This window comes from Equus asinus, chromosome 21 (assembly GCF_041296235.1).
Source record: "Equus asinus isolate D_3611 breed Donkey chromosome 21, EquAss-T2T_v2, whole genome shotgun sequence".
Lineage (NCBI taxonomy): Eukaryota > Metazoa > Chordata > Mammalia > Perissodactyla > Equidae > Equus > Equus asinus.
The window spans coordinates 56770770-56791216 of NC_091810.1; the positions used below are offsets into that span (position 1 = coordinate 56770770).

General features: G+C 42.9%; 1 protein-coding gene across 10 annotated transcripts; it reads right to left on the bottom strand.

Annotated features, from left to right (window-relative positions):
- Nucleotides 1-8139: 8139 nt before the first annotated feature.
- ZNF621 (zinc finger protein 621) lies at nt 8140-20146 on the bottom strand. Of its 10 annotated transcripts, none has more exons than XM_070493273.1 (7): nt 19858-19932; nt 19088-19169; nt 17260-17328; nt 14966-15039; nt 13195-13321; nt 12508-12612; nt 8140-11242 (listed from the first exon to the last, which is right to left on the bottom strand). In XM_070493273.1, the coding sequence occupies exons 5-7, from the start codon at nt 13226-13228 to the stop codon at nt 10185-10187; spliced, it is 1197 nt and encodes a 398-aa protein (XP_070349374.1). In that variant the 5' UTR covers nt 13229-13321; nt 14966-15039; nt 17260-17328; nt 19088-19169; nt 19858-19932; the 3' UTR covers nt 8140-10184. The 10 variants fall into 10 exon arrangements, with proteins under 10 accessions (XP_070349374.1, XP_070349373.1, XP_070349372.1 ...); XM_070493272.1 differs by having other exon boundaries at nt 13195-13348; nt 19858-19912; XM_070493271.1 differs by lacking the exon at nt 14966-15039 and having other exon boundaries at nt 19858-20019.
- Between the last annotated feature and the right edge of the window lie 301 nt (nt 20147-20447).

Consider the following 20447-nt stretch of genomic DNA (forward strand, 5'->3'; position numbering starts at 1 on the left):
GTTTACCTATTTCCAAGTCCTCAGGACATAATTCTGGGTTTTTATTGTTTTCCTTTTGGACTGGCGATTTTATAAATTGCTGAATGGTAGAGGAGCGGCTTTTGCACATAATGCTGTTATTCAGTTGCAGTTACAGCCTATCACCACTAGATGGGGGTCGAGAGCCACCTGTTCTGAGCCCTCTGCCTTCAGCTGCAACGGTAGCACACAGTGCAGGTTGGGGGAGGAGGGGCACTTTCTCTGGCACGCAGACCTGGATTCCAAACAGCTCTCACTCTCTGGTTTCCTGGGGCCTTGGCTTGATGGGGTCCCACCCACGTGAAAGCTTTCCCCCATTAGAGGGTTTCCACTGCACGGGCAATGGGAGTCCTGGACGATCACACGGACGTGCGGCCCTTCCCCCGCTCCTTCCCTCACCTGCGGCAGCGATCCCAGTCTCTAGGGGAAGGAGCAAAGTTCTCTCTTACCCCATTCCAGTTCCTCCAGGGGCGGCTCCAGCCTCTCCACCCTCCGTCATTTGGCTGCTGTGGGTCTCTGACGATCTCTCTGTTATTAGGATTCTTTTGGTTGGAATTCAGTTGCTCCTTTTGGTTGTAATTTGGAGGGGAGAGAGTACCAGGCAAGCTCACTCCACCATGTCACTGACATCACTCTGACATTTATACTTTTTAGAATATAGAAACTCCTTTTTGAGTAGAATGTACTCCATTTGCGGTTTGTCTGGTGCTTCCTTGTGGTTAGATTCAGAATATTCATCCCTCACAAGAATACCTATTAGTGATGTGCCTTTCTGAGGTCATCACATATGGAGGACACAATTTCCATCTGCCCATCATTGGTGGTGCTAATTTTGATCATCCAGTCAAGGTCTTGTACAATTTGCAGATAGTTACTGTGCTTTCTCTTGCAACAAATAAGCTTTCTATGGATAGACATTTTAATATTATACAAATATTCTGATCCTTGTTAAATTTCCTCATATATTGAGTATCCACTGGTGATTCTTACCTGAGCTGATCTTTATTATAATGATTGCAAAATGATTATCCAACTCAGCACTCCCAGTACATTTACCAGTTAGCACTTGCCATTCTACTGGCATTAATTTACTTTTTTTTTTCAGGAGGATTAGCCCTGAGCTAACATCCACCACCAATCCTCCTCTTTTTGCTGAGGAAGACTGGCCCTGAGCTAACATCCATGCCCATCTTTCTCTACTTTATATGTGGGACGCCTGCCACAGCATGGCTTGATAAGCAGTGCATAGGTCCGCTCCTGGGACCCGAACCAGTGAACCCCAGGCTGCCCAAGCAGAGCAGGCGAACTTAACCATTAGGCCACTGGGCTGGCCCCTGGCATTAATTTACTTTTGATGAACAGTTTGGCTAGGAATGGAATTCTAGATTGAAAATAATTTTCTTCAGAATTTTGAAGGCATTGCTCCACTATCTTGGAGCATCCCATGTTGCTATTGAGAAGTCTGGCATAATTCTGATTCCAGTTCCTTGATGTATGACCTGTTTCACACTCCCACTCACTCAGGAAGCTCTTAGGATCTTTTCTTTGTTCCTAGTACTGTGACATTTTATAATGATGTACCTAAAATTAGGATATATTATCTTTTTTTTCTTGGAGACTTAACTCCCACTGTTTTCCATCATCCTACTCCAATTCAAACTGGTTGTTGCCTAGGACAGGTGTACAACTGTCTTCTCATCCCTTCACTATTCTGTGAAGAATTAGATCCCCCATTTCCTGGACTCCCAATCTTTCTCTTTTTTGGTTTACTCCCTCATTTTGCTGAATCAAATCCTCTGGTAATAGCTCTCAATTATAGCATTAAAGAAAAAAAGCAATTATCAAGACAAAGATAACAAGCATTGGCAAGGATGTGGAGAAAAGGGAACCTTGTGCACTGTTGGTGAGAATGTAAATTAGTACAATGACTATGGAGAACAGTATGGAAGTTCCTCAAAAAATTAAAAATAGAACTGCTATATGATCCAGCAATTCCACTTCTGGGTATTACCTGAAGAAAACAAAAACACTAACTTGGAAAGATATATGCACCCCTATGTTTACTGCAGCATTGTTTACAATAGCCAAGATAGGGAAACAACCTAAGTGTCGATCAACGGGTGAATGGATAAAGAAAATGTGGTACACATATACAATGGAATATTTTTCAGCCATAAAGAATGAGCCAAAAAGAATGAGATCTTGCCATTTGTGGTGAAGTGGATGGATGTTGAGGGCATTACGCTAAGCGAAATAAGTCAAATAGAGAAAGCCAAATACCACATGATCTCACTTATATATGGAATCTAAACAACAACAACAACAACAACAACAAAACCAAGCTCATAGATACAGAGAACAGATTGGCAGTTGCCAGAGGTGGGAGATGGGAAGTGGGCAAAATGGATGAAGGGAGTCAAAAGGTACAAAATTCCAGTTATAAAATAAATAAGTCCTGAGGAATATAATGTACAGAATGACAACTATAGTTAATAATACTGTATTGCATATTTGAAAGTTGCTAAGAGAATAAAAAGAGTTCTCATTGCTAGAAAAAAGATTCTGTAACTATGTATGGTAACAGATTGTTAACTAGATTTATTGTGGTGATCATTTCTCAATATATACAAATATAAAAACATTATATTGTACACTTGAAAGTAATATAATGTTGTATGTCAATTATACCACAATAAAAAATTACATAAAACTTTTCTTTTAAAAAAAAAGAAAGTTGCTAAATAACAAGAGACTGACCAATAACTCACAGAGACTAACAGAGAATCACCATACTTGGTTGCACTCGGCATAACCATCTCCAGCATCCCTGGGACAATAGCACCTATGTCGACTTTTCTAAATGTGTAAAATGATATCATTTATTATTTATGGATTAACTCTGGAAAAATTTTGAAAGAGGGAAATAAGAAGAACAAAAGGGACCCCTACTTTATCAGAAATAGTCTTTTATTTTCAAAAAAATCTATAGAAATAAACTTAAAAAAATAACAAATCATGACCATCTCTATCATATATATACTAGGTGTTCATCAAAGTATTTCAGAGAGATTCAAAATGGAAATACCCCACATGTTTGATAACAGACTAGTAATGTAAAGAATATAAATCCATGCAATGTAATATTATGCAGCTATTAAACATGATATTATACATTACTTGTTGACTAGGACATGTGCATGATATTCTGCTAACTGAAAAAAGGAGTCTGTGATAGAATATGCATATTATGCTTTGTGTGTGCATGCATGTGTGTAAGGATGTGTGTGATTGTGTGTATGTTTGTGAGTACACCAAAGTATTCAAAGTGGTGAAATTCAGCCCTAGACACTTTTCTAGGTAAAGTTTTTGCTCTACACATGTATTTCTTTTATAATTAGAAAAACAAATTTTAAATTTAATTTAAAAGCCACTTTCTATAGCCAAAAGGTTAAAAGTGGACAATCTATGCAAATTATGTAGACACCGCAATTATTCATAAAACAATTAGGCATCTTGCTTATGGTAAATGAGAGACCTGAGATTACAAGAAAATTGCCCTGTTACCAGCACACAGTGGCTGTAAAGAGAACCTCCCTTCTCAGGAACAGGTACAATTTACCTTCAGATTTCTGCCGCCTATACATTTGAGACATTATTCATACTTTTACAATCAAATGGACATCACTCCTTCCATAATTAATGAACTTGCTAGCCGTCAATAAAGAACAAAGTACAACTAAACTGCTAAGATTGCCTGCAAAACAACCACAAGAAAAAGAACTACCCATGTAAGTAGTCACTTGATACATTGAAAATGCCTGCTATAGTTGACACCGTTTTTCTTAGAAAGTTACCAGCAGAGCTGAAAGTGGACGTCAAAATACTTCAGTTCTGTCTCCAATCACTGTGACCTTGAGCAAGGTCATTTACCATCTCTGGAGTTTTATTTCTTTTTATACAAACCTGAGATAGAAAATCTAACTTGCAATGCATTGTGCTTAAATATTAAATGGTAAATAGTACCAGGAAAGTATATATTTTTATTATTATTAAAATCCAAGGTGTCCTTGTGGAGGTAGCAAAGAGGAGTACATCGAAACTGTTTGACCAATTGAAATTTCCTGTAACACCACAAATCCATTGTAACTAGTAACTGGATGGGTAGAAATGAAATGATAACACTGATTACTGATTCACTTAAGAGAAAGGTTTGAGCTAGCCTTACAATTTGGCTTCATGTAATAAAAGTTAACATTTTCTTTAAGCAAGATATTTAATCATCTGGCTTTTAAAACATATGGTTTTTAGATTAAAGCCAGTTACATAACTTCTTTCTGGACAGCCATGAAATAAGATATTACTTATAGGGGTGTTAAGAGACCATATTTTGTCAAGTACTTTGAGAATCATTAATTCAAGATATTTGAGAAACAAAGCATCTGACTACTATTGTTTGTTTTCAGAGCAGAAATAGGTGGCAAAGGTGGAGGGTGTTGGATAATTGGTGGGCAGCATTTGGGATTGGGTTCCTGGCATTTGGAAAAGAAAGCGAGAAGTAATAAGAGAAGAAAGGAGGTAGGAGAGAGAGAAAAATATCATTTATATTTTCTCAGCCCATGCCACTGATGCATGAACGCTCCATAGTTCATTTCTCTATAATTTTGTATTTTATATGCATATAATTTTGTATAAAATGTATATATTTCTAAATAGTATATTTAGATTTTTTTAACTTATACAAATCATTTTACAGTGGATCTATTTTTTATAACTTAGGTTTTTTGGTTTTTACTTCGTTTTGTTCTGTTTTTGATCATCATTATATTTACTATCTGGTAGCACAAAATCTCCCACCTTGTTCTTCAAAATTGTCTGAGCTACTCTTTGTTTTTCTATACAAATTTTAGAATCAGTTGTTCAGGTCAAACACACACAAACCCCTTTGGAATTTTGACTGGAATTGCTTTTAATTTATAAATTCATTTGGCAAAAATTGAAATCTTGAGGATATTGATCTTTCCTCCCCATGAATATAGTGCACCCTTCAGTCATTTAGGTCATTTTTCATGCCTATAATGGATAACTGATATTTTACAGCTGCCCAAAATATTTTGAAAATCCTTTCCCCATTTCAGGACTTCTCCACATTATAAATCTCACTTTCTCAGGTAGAATCCAATTTCCCGAAAGTTCTTGCTACTTAGAGGTACACATAAAACCTACTTCCACCTTGCAGAAGACGGAAGTAAAGATCATGAGACCCTACAGTCTCCTACCAGAATGGTTGTGGGGGTATTTGCTTTTTCTCCAGAATATGTAGCAAACCTCCTACTGGTCCAGTCCCTCACCTCAGTGGGGGCAGCAGTCCATTAGCAGGCACCAGCAGCTGCTGGATTTCCACTGGAATGACTTGGTACTGTCATTGGTCATTTTTCTTGGCTTCTGCCTACGTGGCACCCCAACTTATGGAAATTTTGTAAGCTAACAGTATGTAGCAAATCCCTTTCTGCTTAAACTAGTTAAAGTGCGTTCTGCTGTCTGCAACTGAACACTGGCTGACACACAATTAGGAAGCAGAAGTCTGTTACTAAGTGTGACAGAATCTTAAGAAGGTAGAACTGACTTAGTTGAAGTGATTGAGAATATGGTGGTGGAAGATCTGATATTGCAAGCTGAAAAGTAGATGGGCAAGACGAGGCGGCACAGCAATTCTGGGCCCAACACAGCTTCTTATGTCTTCTCATTCCGGCACGGGAGCTGAAAGCACAGCTGCTCTTAAGAGCTTACTGTTCTGCCAGCAGGGGGCAGAAACAACCATCAGCAAAGCATAAGTACTGAGGTGGTGCTATTAGAGGCTCAAGAAGAGTTTCAAGAAGGTATAGAGTAGTAGTCTAGGAAAGGGGGGAGAGTGAAGTGGACCCCAGAGATGTAGTACCACTGTCAGGAACCATTAAGGGCCTACTTGAAGTCATTGGCCATGAATTCAGTCAGGCGATTCAGCATGGCAGTGTTTTACCCTGATCACTTTCAGTAGCACAGGTGCAGGCACAGAGAAGGCAAAGAATTGCATTTAGTCAGAGCTGGGGGTTTGCCACGTGAGTATGACAAAGCCAAGAGAAGGGCAAGGAAGCTGAGGGAGACTGTAACGGAATTGTTATAACTGACCATGGAGTTTAAGTTGGGTAAATAAGAAAGGACAGGCATGGAGGTAAAGGACAGGGAAGCGAAGGACAGTGAAAAAGGAGGAAGAAAGAAAATTGAAGGATTGTTAGCATCAGGATTCTAAAGGGAATAAATTGGAAAGATAAGAAATATAGCAAGATATTTAAAGTGCTGAGATTACAGAGGGGGAGAAGTTTTGGGTAATAACAAGGTCTAGGATATGATTAAAGGAGTGATTGACATAAAATAGAGGACAAGAAAGGAAATAAGAGGGTGAGATATTGGAAGGATTATCTATTGAAATTACCAAGAATTAAGAAAAATGTTGATGAGAATGACAGTAGGGTAGGAGCTGAAATCTTCAAGGAATGAGGGAGTGTGACCCAGAGGTCCAGTAGTATACTGCCTGGTGACATGAAATTCAAAGGCGGAGGTTTTTAGGAAAGGGGTGGGGTGAAGAATGATCTGGAACTGGCAGGGAAACAAAGAGGATTCAGGACATCTGATACTGGGAACGTGAAAGAAAAATAGCCACCACTTTGGAGGGTGCTGAGGAAGCAGTATCCTCAAAGGATTAGCAGGTTTTGATTAGAGCAAGAAGGTAAGGTAATGGTCAAAGATGTTCAGCACACAGGGAACTTCGCTACCAACGGATTGTTAGCTTCAGAGGGCAGAAGGAAGTTTTCGGAGTTGGAGAGAGGTAACGGATGAAGACAATGCAATGTGCAGAGATGTAAAGGACTAAACTTGCAGGAGGTGAGGGTTATCCTGGGAGTTCAGGGCTCCTCATGGTGACTGAAATAAGCATAAAGCGCACACTGAGAATGCTCTGATAGTCTCAGGACTAATAACGGTAGGAAGGCTGAGACTGGAGGATGGCAGGAAGGGGTTTGGGTCTGGAGTCCCTCTCTTCTTTCCTGCCAGTAGAGGTGTGGAGGGCTGAGGGCGGGGCATGCTTGGGGCTTCCTCAACACGCACTGATGAAGGCGTGGAGCCCTAGGCTTCAAGTCTGGGAAATCTCCCTGAACTATTTAGGATTTCTTTCTCCCCAATTTCTCTGTTCCTCTCTCTCTAATGCCTATTTAACTGTTAGGTCACCTATACGAGACCTCTTTTTGCTACTCTCACCTCTTTTTTGTCAAACTTTCTGGGTGATTCCCTTGACTTTATCTTCCAGTGCTTACACTGAGCATCTCATTTCCAACTTTTAGTTTTCAAGAGTTTTTTCTTTTTCTCTGAATTTTCCTTTCTTATATCAATCTATTGTTTCACAGATGCAAACATCTTCCCTAACCTTAGGATAAGTTTTCTTTTCCCTGCATAGTCTGATTCAACTAGGCTTCCCTGTTTCCTTGCTTCAGCCTTTTTCATATCCTCGGCTATTTGGTTATATTTAAGAGTGGAGCATTAAAAAGCTGGCTCGGAGCTCTGTGTACAGAGTTGGAAGTTCTCTGTGGAGCCATTTCATTGAGGAATCTGAGATGCCAGTATCATTGGTCTTCTCTCTTGAATTGATCAGAGTTTCCAAAGAAAGTTCTTCTGATTTCCAGCCTAGAAGGTACCCAAGTCTAGTTAGCAGCATTGTGGATCAAAGTAGGGGTAGAAGGCTAGAGGGAGAGGGAGAAGGACCTCACATTCAGGGTGGTACACTGACCTCCAAAATCCCCGTTTTACTGCTCCAGGACAGAGGGGAAAGGGGAGGTGACCTGAGAATTTAAGTGCTTCTTACAGACTTTTAGCCTATTCTCTTGTTCTTAGCCCCACCAGCATCCCTGATACCTGGAGTTTCACTTCCTAAGCCCTTTTGGGAACTCTGCCATATAGGATGGCTGGTTGCTCAGCTTCCCCCAATATGGTTTAGGATTCACCTTTCTCGGGTCTGCTAAAAGTTACAGCTCTTTCACCTGCTTTCAAACTCTCAAAATGTTATCATCATCTTATTTTCATTGTCCTCATGAATTTATGCCTTTTAATTTTTAATCTCTTTCACTGTTTCAGTGGGGTTTCAGGAGGGCATGAATTAACATTTCAAACACCACCTTTACCAAAAACTCTGTTGAACATTTTATTTCTGCTAAATTCATTTGAGGGTTTTTTGGTCTGTTCACTTGTTTTGGCTTTAATTTTTTTTTGTTTCCCTCGACCAAACACCATCCCCAGCTTTCTGAATTGCAAGCCTTCAAACTTATTTTCTAAAGAATGCATCCAAGACTGTAAATATTGCTCTGAGTACCATCTTTTGCCACATCCCACAGACCCTGTTGTGTCTTGTTCTGTTGTTCAGCTCTAAATTATCTGTAGCATCATTTTGTGTTCTCTTTAACTCAAGAGCTATTTTGAAGTGTATTAACTTTAAAATAAGAAAAAAAAATTTCCTCGTTACTTCAGCCAACAAGCAAATAAATAGCAAAAGGTAGGCAATGTCAACCCCCCAAACCTTCTGGGAGTGGAGACTTCAAGAACTCTTCATAGGCAACATCAGATCTCTTTGCCTCTTTCTTTTTTTCCCTACAGGCCATATTTCACTTGCTTTGCTCTCTTCTAAACTGACACCACCTGAACCACTCTTAGAGGTCTCTCTCCTGAAGATCCACTGTGAAATAAAGCAGTCTCACCCAAACCCTTTATCAATGTATGCCTCCAAACAGTCCATGGGCATTTTCTGTTAAAAGCATCTCTCTCAAAGTATGGTCCACACTAAAGGTCTGCGCACCACCACAGATCTCCAAAATCAGAATTTCTGGGAGTTAGGACAGAAAACTAGTCTTTTTACACCAGGTTATTCAGACACATGGTAAAATTTAAGAGCCACTAGTTTAAAGGTTTTCTGTTAATTGCTTTAGAGAATCATCTAGATAGCAAAGACAACTTAAAAGAAAAATACGTATAGCCCCTTCCATCAGTGTTTAAGGATTTACTTTACATTAATGCTGATAACGCATAACTTGAGTTCTTTTTCCAGGAATTACCTGACATAGCACTTTGCATAGTTGTAAAAGATCCTCATCAAGGTCAAAAGCAGGAATGACCCAAAATTCCACTTCGTTCACCTACCACATACGTTTAGCCACTGACCCATTACACAGCCCCCTTTACGCCTAAAAAACAATTTTAAGGCTTATTCAGATTTCCCCCAAGTTGGCTTTACACTATTGTTCGCATTTCTCTATTAATTCACCAAATTCATATTTACAACTCAAGCTATCTGGAGAAAATAAAATGTAGAAGCCAGTGCTTGCAAACAGAAAACCAGAATGCCCACAAAGAAAAATTTACACAATAGATGGGACAGCGATGAACGCCTTGGTGTATATTTATTTAGGAAACCAAAGTTAAAAAGAAACATCTAGATATCAAAAGCAAAACTAAAGGAAAAAAAAACTTCCTTTTTAAAGACGATTCTATCAATTGTGTAAATAATTGCTATCACTGTATACATACCATTTTTTACTGGATATTTCACATGATCTTTTGCACAGGCATATGAGATCCTCAATGATCCATGGCCAAGGGCAATGCAACTTCAATGGCATCAATACACCTTAGCCTGCTAAATAATCTGCATTAATTTCTAAAGTCCATTATTGGAAGCTTATTCCAATTCTCAACTTCCACAGTTCTTGCACGCCTCCTCCGTTTCTCTCAGGCTGCTTCTTGCTAATCACAATGGCCTAATACAGGGATGGCCTCTCTCCTGAACTTCTCTAACACACAAAAGTGTCCTGCCAGCACTCCTAACACCAGCACCCCACAATGCAGACACAGCCATTGTTGTTCAAGCCTGAAAGGGACCAATGCAAAGGTCAAGTATTTCCATTTTCTACCCAGAAAATAAGAGAATACATTATACAAACATAGTCTTTAAATATATATATAGGTTATAATGGAGTTTATGCTGAAACAGTTGTAACATATGTAAGGGAAGAAAAAACATAAATGAAACTCAAATTATGTTGGAGATTTGCTAGGCTAGATTTGCTAGCCATAGGCATGGCAGATAAAGCTCATGAGGGGTGAGAAGGAGTCACAATAACTGGGGAAGGCTTCACAGTGGGAGTAAGGCCCTGGAAGACTCGTATTATTTGGACAGGTGAAGAAGGTATTACAGATGTGGGCAGCAGCATGAACAAAGGCCCAGAGGTAGGAATGAGCACAGCATGTGGAAAGGTCAGTGAAGGCACGGCCACAGCTGGAGCAGAGCATGGACTCTGGAGAGGAACTGGAGATAAGGTTGAAGAGGGGCAGTGGGGACTCATCAGGGATGGCCCAAGAGCCTTGACGGGCTTCTTCTCCACCGGGTGCAGTTTCTGATGCTGAACGAAACTGCCATACCATTTGAAGGCCTTCCCACACACCTTACATTCATAAGGCTTCTCTCCAGTGTGAACTCGTTGATGCTGAATGGAGGCTATCTTCTGAGTGAAGGCCTTGCCACACTCCTTACATTGGTAGGGTTTCTCCCCAGTATGAATTCTCTGATGGACAATAAAAAGTGACCTACAACCAAAAGCTTTCCAACATTCCTTACATTTATAGAGTTTCTCCCCAGTGTGTAGTCTCTGATGCTGAAGATATGCTGCACTCCTACGGAAAGCCTTTCCACACTCCTTACATTCGTAGGGTTTCTCTCCAGTGTGGATCCTTTGATGTTGAGTCAAGGCTGTATTGGAACTCAAACCTTTGCCACACTCCTTACATTCATAAGGCCCTTCTCCAATGTGATTTTTCTCGTGGACAATACAGTCATAGCTGGACTTGAAAGCTTTGCCGCATTCCTTACACTTGAAGGGCTTTTCTCCGGTATGACTCATCTGATGCCGAATAAGCTTTGAGTTATATCTGAAGATTTTCCCGCATTCTTTACATTCATAGAACTTCATTCCACCTCGAAGTATCAGATTCGGATTCAGACTGAAAGTCTGCCATGCTGCCTTGCTTTTAAAATCAAAGTGCTGAGAAACGTTTCTGAGGAGTCCTCCTACCGGCGATCTGTGTAGCTCTGCTTCTTCAGAGGCCTCCTGCTTTACAGCTGGCTCTTCGTTCTTGATCCAGGATGCAACACCTGACCAAAGAAACCACATGTGTTCCTAGTTACTGAAATGGAAGGAAAACAGGATCCAATGGTCCTAATTTTCTCTTGTAGGCTGTGATTTTTAAAAATATACCCGTGAAATGGCTACAAGCACCCATAAAGGAGGATGAGAGAGAAAAGGAAAAATAACAACATGCAAGTGGAGAAGTGATGACCTGGAAAAAGACCAGGAAGTGCCTCCTATAAGAAAGGCTGGGAAATGAACTAATAAGGCAGGTGATATGGTCAGAGTGAGAAGTCCATGAATGGGGAGGAAAGAAGGCATGAGGGGAAAAAAAAAGAATGGAAGAGATAAGAGAGATCAGCAAGAAATGGTAAAATGTTTTAAAGGGAGAGAGACCCAGAAGAGGAAAAAGACATCCACGAGACTAGGGAGTGCAGATGACAGCTCCAGCACGATGAGGGGTCCAGCAGAGAAAGACTGAGAAACAACGAACCCCAGTGTCCCCAGGAACCCACTCAGAATTCTGAATTCTAAACAATGGCCTAGTAATTCTATTTTTAAATATTCCAAATAATGTTCTGGGATAAAGACGATCTCCTATAGAAAGCCAGGTAGAAAACAAGTTGATTGAAGACCTGTAGGCCACTGTGGTATTAATGCTAAAGGAACCACTATTTACAAAATCACAGTATGTGTGAGAAGTGAGGCCTGGAAACTTTCTTCCAAAGGAAAGAAAACTCAAGTAATCAAAAGCTCCCAGGACTGGCAAGCAGTCTCAGGGGAATTTTAGGGTGAGTGTGTGGGTGTTGGGTGCAGGTGGTGTGGTGGGACAGTCCTTGCCCTTTCCTCTACAGCCCCACATAAGACAAACACAATGCAGACCTAAAGGTTATGGCATATGGAATTTTTAGGTGATTTAAATACTAAAAAGGCAAATTAAAAGCATCTTTTTCATTGCTAAAGGCCTAAAAATAAAATTCATAGCTGTGGCACAAAACAATCAGTCGGACATAAAACTAAATATTTCCACTGGTAAGTGAGAAAAGAAGTGGTGTAGGAGCTAGTGGGTCACAGCTTTTCTGTGGGAGGACAGCCACACGAACATGCAGACAGCATGCAGCCACGTATTCCTGGGGACTGGTTTTTCCAGGCTCGGGGCTGGAACTCGGCAGAGGTCGAGAGTGCACTGAGTACGCTATAAACAACAGGGAGCTTTGTTCTCTGCTGCAGAAGAAACACTTCTAGTAAAATGGAAAGGCAAAATCAGAAACTGCTAAGTTCTCCTACTCACCTGGACGGACACCTCTCAAAACCTCTGCTTCCCAGGGATCTGGGCCCCACGGTGCTTCCCCTCTCTCCAGCTGGGAGATCAGAACAGGTTTGGGGAATGGAAATGCTACTCCACCAAGAAAAAAAGACAGACAAGTTGAAGGGAGACATCCAGAGCTGTTACTGAGATCCCTCTCGGCCCATCCCATAACAGGCTAGTTGGGAAGAGAAATGGAACACCCAGGAGACCAAATGAGCTACCCAGGAGTTCTGAAGAAGGGCTCCAAACCGTGCTCCAGGGTAAGGCCAGGGAGACAGCGATTCTCCTCAGGAAGAAACTGCAACCTTGCCCTGACTCAGAAGAAGGGAAATCCCCTCGGGAAGAATGTATGTACTGACATCCTGGGAGACTCCTCCACAAAGGGAGGGCCCACATCCCCAGAAAACTAGAAAGATGGAGGAACAAAGGGCTCACTCAGGGCACCAGGAAGAGTCCTTGCCCTCAGGGCCCAGAACCACGCATCCCTGGGATACAAGGGAGTCCAATTTCAAAACCAAAGGGAACCAAGGATTTCCCCACAAGCATCTCTAGAGGCTGGTGACTACAGAAGTGCCTTCTGGAGTCATGAAACCTAAGGGCTACTAGAATCCCCCGGACATCTGAGGAAGACATCAGACTATCACAAAAGACCACTGAGAGAGGCCTTACCCAGAGAAGCCATGTTTGCATAATTCTCCAGCATCACCTCCCCATACAGGGCCCTCTGCGCAGGGTCCAGGCTGGCCCACTGATTCTGGGTGAAATACACAGCCACGTCCTCAAACGTCACTGACTCCTGAAACAACAGGGTCCTGTTCAAGCCCTGAGTGAGAGGCGGAAAGGGGCAGCCTGAGCTGCAGGTAGGAGGTAGACCTGCCACGTTCTGCAATTCTGAGCCCTGTGGAAGGTCTGCTCTAGCGAGAAGAGCACCCAGCACCCCAGCCAGCAGCAGCCCTCAGCCAGTGTTCCCACTTCTACTCAGAACCCCAACATTCTCCCATCTGCTTAGCTCTGAGGTCCCAAACTATCATCCCAACCTCACAGCCCAGCATCTGGGGCTCTCTGCTTGGTAAGTGCATCAACCTCTATGGTCCTGGCTCTTCAGGTCTGTCTCTGGCATCTCCTACCTTCATGTACTCCATGATCCTGTTGCTTTAGTTTCTTTCACCAGCAACTGCAGGCACTGCCACTCACCCTGTCTCCACCCACCTGAAGTACACCCAAACAGCCCCATTTGTTCCCTGCACTTAGCTCCCCCTTAGTCTTCCCCAACATCTTCCACTACATGCAGAAGAAGTCTCAGCATATTTTGTTTTCCTGAGGAAGATCAGCCCTGAGCTAACATCTGTGCCAATCTTCCTCCACTTTATACATGGGTCCCTGCCACAGCATGGCTGACAAATGGTGTAGGTCCACATCCGGGATCCAAACCTGTGAACCTGGGCCACCAGAGCAGAGCGCACAGAACTTAACCAGTATGCCATGGGGCCGGCCCTGAAGCCTCAGCATTTTACAAATTTCCTTTCATACCTTCTTACTTTATCAGAAAGCTGGCTCTCTTGAAGAAAACCTGCAGCCTGCCTGTTCTGGCCTCTTCTCGGAACCATGTGTCTTCAAAGAAGGCTGGCAGTGCCCTGTCTCTGAGTACAGCTCCAACCCCCAGTCTTGAGCTCCATTCTACCTGCCAAGGTGTGCCCCTCTCTGCCTCCCCCTGGGGCCACCTCCATCTTCCCAAAAGTGAAGGGAACTAATACTTGTTGATTAGCCCCTGGGCATCAGGCTTTTAGGTGGGTACTTTTAAATCCTGTATTTCACATAATATTTGCAGAAACTATTACTCTCATTTTTCAAATAAGGAAACTAAGGATCAGAAAGATTAATTGCTTTGCCCAAGATCACACAACCAAGCAGTGGCAGAGCTGGGACTTCAACCCAGACCTGTCAAACAGCAAACCTGGGCTCTTCCCACACACAAAGCTGCTCCCGCACTGGGTTCACAAACTTCTCCAAAACGTGGCTAACCTCTGAACCTCATCATAACCTGGTGTTGCCCCATCTTTGGAGAATAGCTTCTCAAACTCCCAATCCCCAACACCACCTGTCAATCCCTCTTTACCGTGCTCCTTCCAGGCACATGGGGCTCCTCCCCCAATCCAGACTGAGGGATCAGCTATTTCAAAACTACCCTGGGAGCCAGAGCCTCTGAATCTTGCATGAGGCCCAAGAACAGACCCGAATGGTGTCTAGTGGCTGCCTTCTCTGCTTCTATAGTCAGCATGGCGCAGACCACAGACACTAGGCTCTCACCTTGGAGGAGGTTTCATGACTTCTGGGCCTTCTCGCCTCGATGAACCCACAGATAATTCCATCTCCTAGGAGATCTCACTATCCTATGCAGTAAGCCTTGTTCTTTTCAGCCATTGAAAATGAAAACACCTACCAACAGGGTTTCAGCAAAGCCCGAACTCTCGAGTGTCACATTCTCTTCCAGCAGCCCCTAAAGCAGCCTGTGCCCTGGAGTCAGCACAGGGGACAGGGAGAAGGGAATGAAACAGCAACTGCTCCTGGAGGAAGCAGGGAAGAAACACACCCCAAACTGCTCCCAGCAGCTCTAGTGACTCGACACTCAGGTCCTTATGAGGGGGTCCTTTCAAAACAAGAACTATCAGGGAACTCAGTTCAAAAGGAAACACTGAAAGAAAAAGAACAAATTTGGACAAGGGAGCTCTCTCAAAGGGAGAGCTGGCCTTTAAACTGGACAATAACGAGGTCCAAAGGGCCCCCCAAAATAGTCTGAGCCACAAATCCAAACACCAGACAGAACCATGATGTCCTGTAACTCACAGCTCCAACAACAAGGCTCTAAGGCCTTCTGAGGACAGGCGCACAGGACAACCAAGGTTCACTGCCACTTAGAGCAAGTCAAACCCCACTCCTGAACTTCTCCCGAGCCGCTTTCACAACCTTCTCCTCCCAGCCTGCCACCATCAATCTCTTCCTCCCTAAACTGTTCTTCCCACCTGCTGTCAAATATCCCTGGGTTTCAGAATAAAAAAAAATGCCTACTATTAAAGAGAAACTTACTGTTTTAAAGTAGTTGGGTTGTGGATATACTTTTTTGCCTCCTGTGGATGGTCCCTATGTACCTCATTTTATTTATCTCCACAGTATTTTTCATCATCTGACAATTTATATTGTTTATTGTCTATCTCCCCCCACCAGTATGTAAATCTATGAGGCAAAGATTCTTTTTTGTTTGTAACTCGTTTACTAGCCCACAGTGCAGTACCTGGAAGATACCAGATGCTTAATATAAATCTGCTGAAAGAAGTAATTTCAAAAATGGTTCAAACACAAATGAAATTTTTTAAACTTATTAAGAGGATCAGAAAACAACAGCAAACACCCCATTAAGAGTGAAATGCCAGGGCATATCCACTGAAGTGGATGGCTGATATATTACTATGAGCTGAAGTTCTACTCTCTGTGAAAGACTGGAAAAGGAAAAGGAGTATAAATATAGAAGGAATAAACATAAATATCTTTGCTTGCAGATAGAATAGCTATCTGCCTAAAAGTATCCAAGAGTCAAAAGAATAAATGGAAAACATTTACAACTGACAAAATAATTCATTAAGTTGGTTAGATATAGGATAAGTAAACCAAAATCATTAGCTTTCCTAAATACCATCATAAACAATTAGAAGATAAAATGGGAGAAAATAACATATCATTCATATAAAAATAGCTAAGAATGTATCTAACAAAAATGTGTAAAACCAAGATGAAGAAAACTAAATGTTTATTAAAATAAATAAAAGAACTGAATAAACTGGAACATGCAGTGTTTCTGAGTGGGAATAATTAAATTTGTAAACAAGTCAATTATCTTCAGTTTTGCCTATGAATCCAATAAAATCCACTCGTCCACCAAAAAAATCAATGAGATGTGTGCAGGGGTAGGGGGACATTTAAAGTCATCTGACAAAGTAAGTGTGAAAGACCAGACGAAAATGTTTTGTTTTGTTTTGTTTTTTTTAAAAGATTTTATTTTTTTTTCCTTTTCTTTTTTCTCCCCAAAGCCCCCAGGTACATAGTTGTATATTCTTAGCTGTGGGTCCTTCCAGTTGTGGTATGTGGGACGCCACCTCAGTGTGGCTCGATGAGCGGTGCCATGTCCGCGCCCAGGATCCGAACCGATGAAATCCTGGGCTGTCTGCAGCAGAGCGAGCGAACTTAACCACTCAGCCACGTGGCTGGGCCCGAAAATGTTTTAAAGGAAAAAATTCTTTGAAAGAAAAGATGAGGGGGAATTAAACCCTACCTTAAAAGGACAACAGTGAGAGAAAATGAGAAGAGAAGCCACAGATAAAGGGATCTTATAAAGGACCGTTATCCAAAGTATACACAGAACTCTTAAAATTCAACAATAAGAAAATGAACAACCCAATTAAAAATTGGCAAAAGACCTCACCAAAGAAGATATATACACGGCAAATTGGTATATAAAAAGATGCTCCACATTACATGTCATCAGGGAAATGCAAATTAAAATGATGAGATACCACTACACCCCTATCAGAATGGCCAAAATCCAGAACACTGACAACACCAAACACTGGTGAGGATGTGGAGCAACAGGAACTCTCATTCATCGCTGGTAGGAATGCAAAATGGTACAGCCACTGTGGAAGACAGTTTGGCGGTTTCTTACAACACTAAACATACTCTTACCATCAATCCAGCAATCATGCTCCTTGGTATCTTCCCAAATGAGTTGAAAACTCACTTCCACACAAAAACCTGCACACAGATGTTTATAGCAACTTTATTCATAATGCCAAAACTTAGAAGCAACCAAGATGCCCCTCAGTAGGTGAATGGATACATAAACTTTGGTACCTCCAGACAACAGAATATTATTCAGTGCTAAAAGGAAATAAGCTACCAAGCCACGAAAAATCAGAGAGGAATCTTAAATGCTCATTACTAAGTGAAAGGAGCCAATCTGAAAAGGCTACACACTATATGATTCCAAATATATGACATTCTGGAAAAGGCAAAACTATGGAGACAGTAAAAAAGATTAATGGTTGTCAGGGCAAGAGGGATGAACAGATGAAACACAGAGGATTTTTAGGGCTGTGAAAATACTCTGTACTATACTACAAGAATACTCTGTGATACTATAATAACGGATACATGTCATTATACATTTGTAACCCACACAACGTACAACACCAAGGGTGAACTCTAATGCAAACTATTAACTCTGGGTTACAGTAATGTGTCAGTGTAGGTTCATCAATTGTAACTACTGTACCCCTCTGGTGGGGGAAGCTGATAATGGGGGAGGCTATGCATGTGTGGCAGCAGGAAGCATATGGGAACTCTCTGTGCTTTCTGCTCAATTTTGCTATGAATCTAAAATTTCCCTAAAAAATAGAGTCAATTAAAAAAAAAAAAAGACAATACTTAATCTCTTACCTGGACTGCAATATGTTCCTATCTGACTCACATCCTTCTACAACCAACTCACCCCTAAAGGCTGGAAAACCTTTTTAATATATAAATCCAACCATGTCACCTCCCCTGCTTAAAATCCTTTAATGCCTTTCCACTTAACCCAGAACAGAAAGCAACGTCTTTACAGTGACCTAAAAAATGTGCCTATTTCTCTCACCTCACATTTAACTACTTTCTCCAACCTCTCCCTGTTTCTGGAGAACACACAGCTTTCTCCCCTACCTCAAGGGCTTTGCATTTGCTGTCCTGTCTGGAAAGCTCTTCTTTAGCTCTCTCTTCAGTAGTTCCCAAAACTGTTTCTATCTCATCCTTGAGGTCTCAACCTCATGTTATCACCTCCATGAAGGCTTCCCTGACCATTACCTTCAAAGGTAGCTTCGCTAGGGCTTCTCCAATTTGAGAAGCTGCATAAGAATCACCTGGAGAGCTTGTTAAAACAAGCCTCCTCCCCAGTCTGATTCTGGGTCTAGGGTGGGGTCCAAGAATTTGCAATTCTAATGACTCCCAGGTGATGCTGATGCTGCCTACCTGTGCAAGACGCTTCTGAGAAGCGCTGTACCTTAGCAACATGTAATCATGATTAACTTACTTATTTGTTTACAGACTATTTTGCTAAAAGTACCTTCTGTGAGAAAAGGGAACTTGTCTGCATTATTCAGTACTATGCACCTAGCATTGGAAAGAACAACGCTGGTCTCTCTAGAATACATCTACAATTTATGGGGCAATCTCTTGAATGAAAAATTTCTCTGATCCCAGCAGGCAATTTTTATTTGTAGAACATGACCTGAATTACCACATTCAGGGAGAATTTCTTGCCTTGGGTCCCCCTTTTTCCACTTAAACTTACACATCCAAACTCATCACTCTCTATACACAACACTCTTATTTCCTTCACCATGTATTTATGGCCATAGCCCTGGGGATAGACTTAAGGGGGGAACCACGGCCTGACCAAGCTAGGCCGCCTTAGTCCTTTCCTGGTTACCTGATAACTAATGCGATTTTTAAAAGACTGAAAGGAAGCTCAGCTCACCTGAGGCCAAGATGTTTGGAGCATGGCTGATGTCCCCTGGCTCCGTGCACTGTCTTCCGGGTTTGGAAAAGAACCTTAGAAGCTAAGAGAAGAAGAGCCATGAGCGCAATGGACTCTGTCCTGCATCACCCGCAGCCGCCTACAGCCTTCCCAGCCTCATATCCAGCGCTGGCAGGAGACTCCATCAGGCCCCCTGCCGGCTGATCACCCCAACCTCCTCATGAAATGCTGTGCCTGGTCCTCAGGACAAGCCTCCATCTGCCTGCTCAATCCGAGAGCATTGCTGAGCCCATTCACACGGAGCGACTGAGGGATCCAAGACGAACCCTGTCCCTCCTGTGTTGGGTCTGAACAGATCTAAAAACCTAAAAAAGCGCTTATAGGGACCATGTCATCGACCCAAAAAAGCTGCCTATGGAGGGACGAAGGGACTGGGATTACGAGTAAGATAGCGTCCAGTAGATGATGTTGACTGGAGACCCAACCGGGATCTCCATCCAGGGAAGCAGGAGACCCCAAACACTAGAAACGTCAGTACCGGGCACAGGAAGCCATTGGGCCAAGTTCTTCAGGACAGAAAAAGAGGATCACGCCTCGGTGGGCAAGGGGCTGGACCAGGGCTCTAGAAGGCCGCGCAGCCACCTCGGGCGGCTTCTGAAGCCCAGACGCCGGAGCTCCGGCTGAGGGAAGAGCCTCCACTGGGACCGAGTTCACGGGAGGGAGTGCTGACAAGCCGCCAGGGGAAACGAGGAAGCCGGCACCGGGCGGACCTGGCAGGGAGAACTCGCTGGAACCAACGCTCTTCCTCTCCGTACACCAAAAAGCTGGCAGCTCAAAACCGACGCGGAAGCCAGCACGCGCGCCAAGCTCCCCTCTAGGCCTCCGGAGGCGGCCGAGCTCTGTGGTCCCCGCGCCAGGCCCCCACGTGACTTGGTCCCCTGCGGAAGAGGTGGGGTTGCGGGCCGGCGCCCGCCTGTGCCGTCATTGGCGTGCGCCGAGCTAGTACTTTTGCAGCCGATGCTTCCGCGTGCTGCAGCCGTGGAACCGACTCGGGAGTGTAGTGTAGTGGGACTTGTGCGGCCTCGCCCTACACAGACTTCGGCCTCTAGGCCCAGGTGGGGACCCGGTTAACAGACTGCCACGTTAGCTGTCGGCCGCCTTTACTCTGGGTCACGTCGGCTGTGCAGGTGTGGGGAGAATGGCTCCTGTTGTGTCGCCTCTTAGAGACCACGCCAGGGATCCTGCTTGGGTCCTAGACTGGGCAGCCCTTAGGAAAATCATGGTTTCCACCTGCCTTTTATGTATTTATTTATTTGGCACCTGAGCTAACAACTGTTGCCAATCTTTTTTTTTTTTTTCT

Coding starts and splice junctions, on each gene's coding strand:
- ZNF621 (XM_044754555.2), bottom strand. CDS start 19,111: ATGCTCCAAACATCTTGGCCTCAG. Junction 13,349..19,087: donor TCCAAACATCTTGGCCTCAG/GTGAGCTGAGCT, acceptor CCTCTCACTCAG/GGCTTGAACAGGACCCTGTT. Junction 11,243..12,507: donor TTTGAGAGGTGTCCGTCCAG/GTGAGTAGGAGA, acceptor TTCTTTGGTCAG/GTGTTGCATCCTGGATCAAG.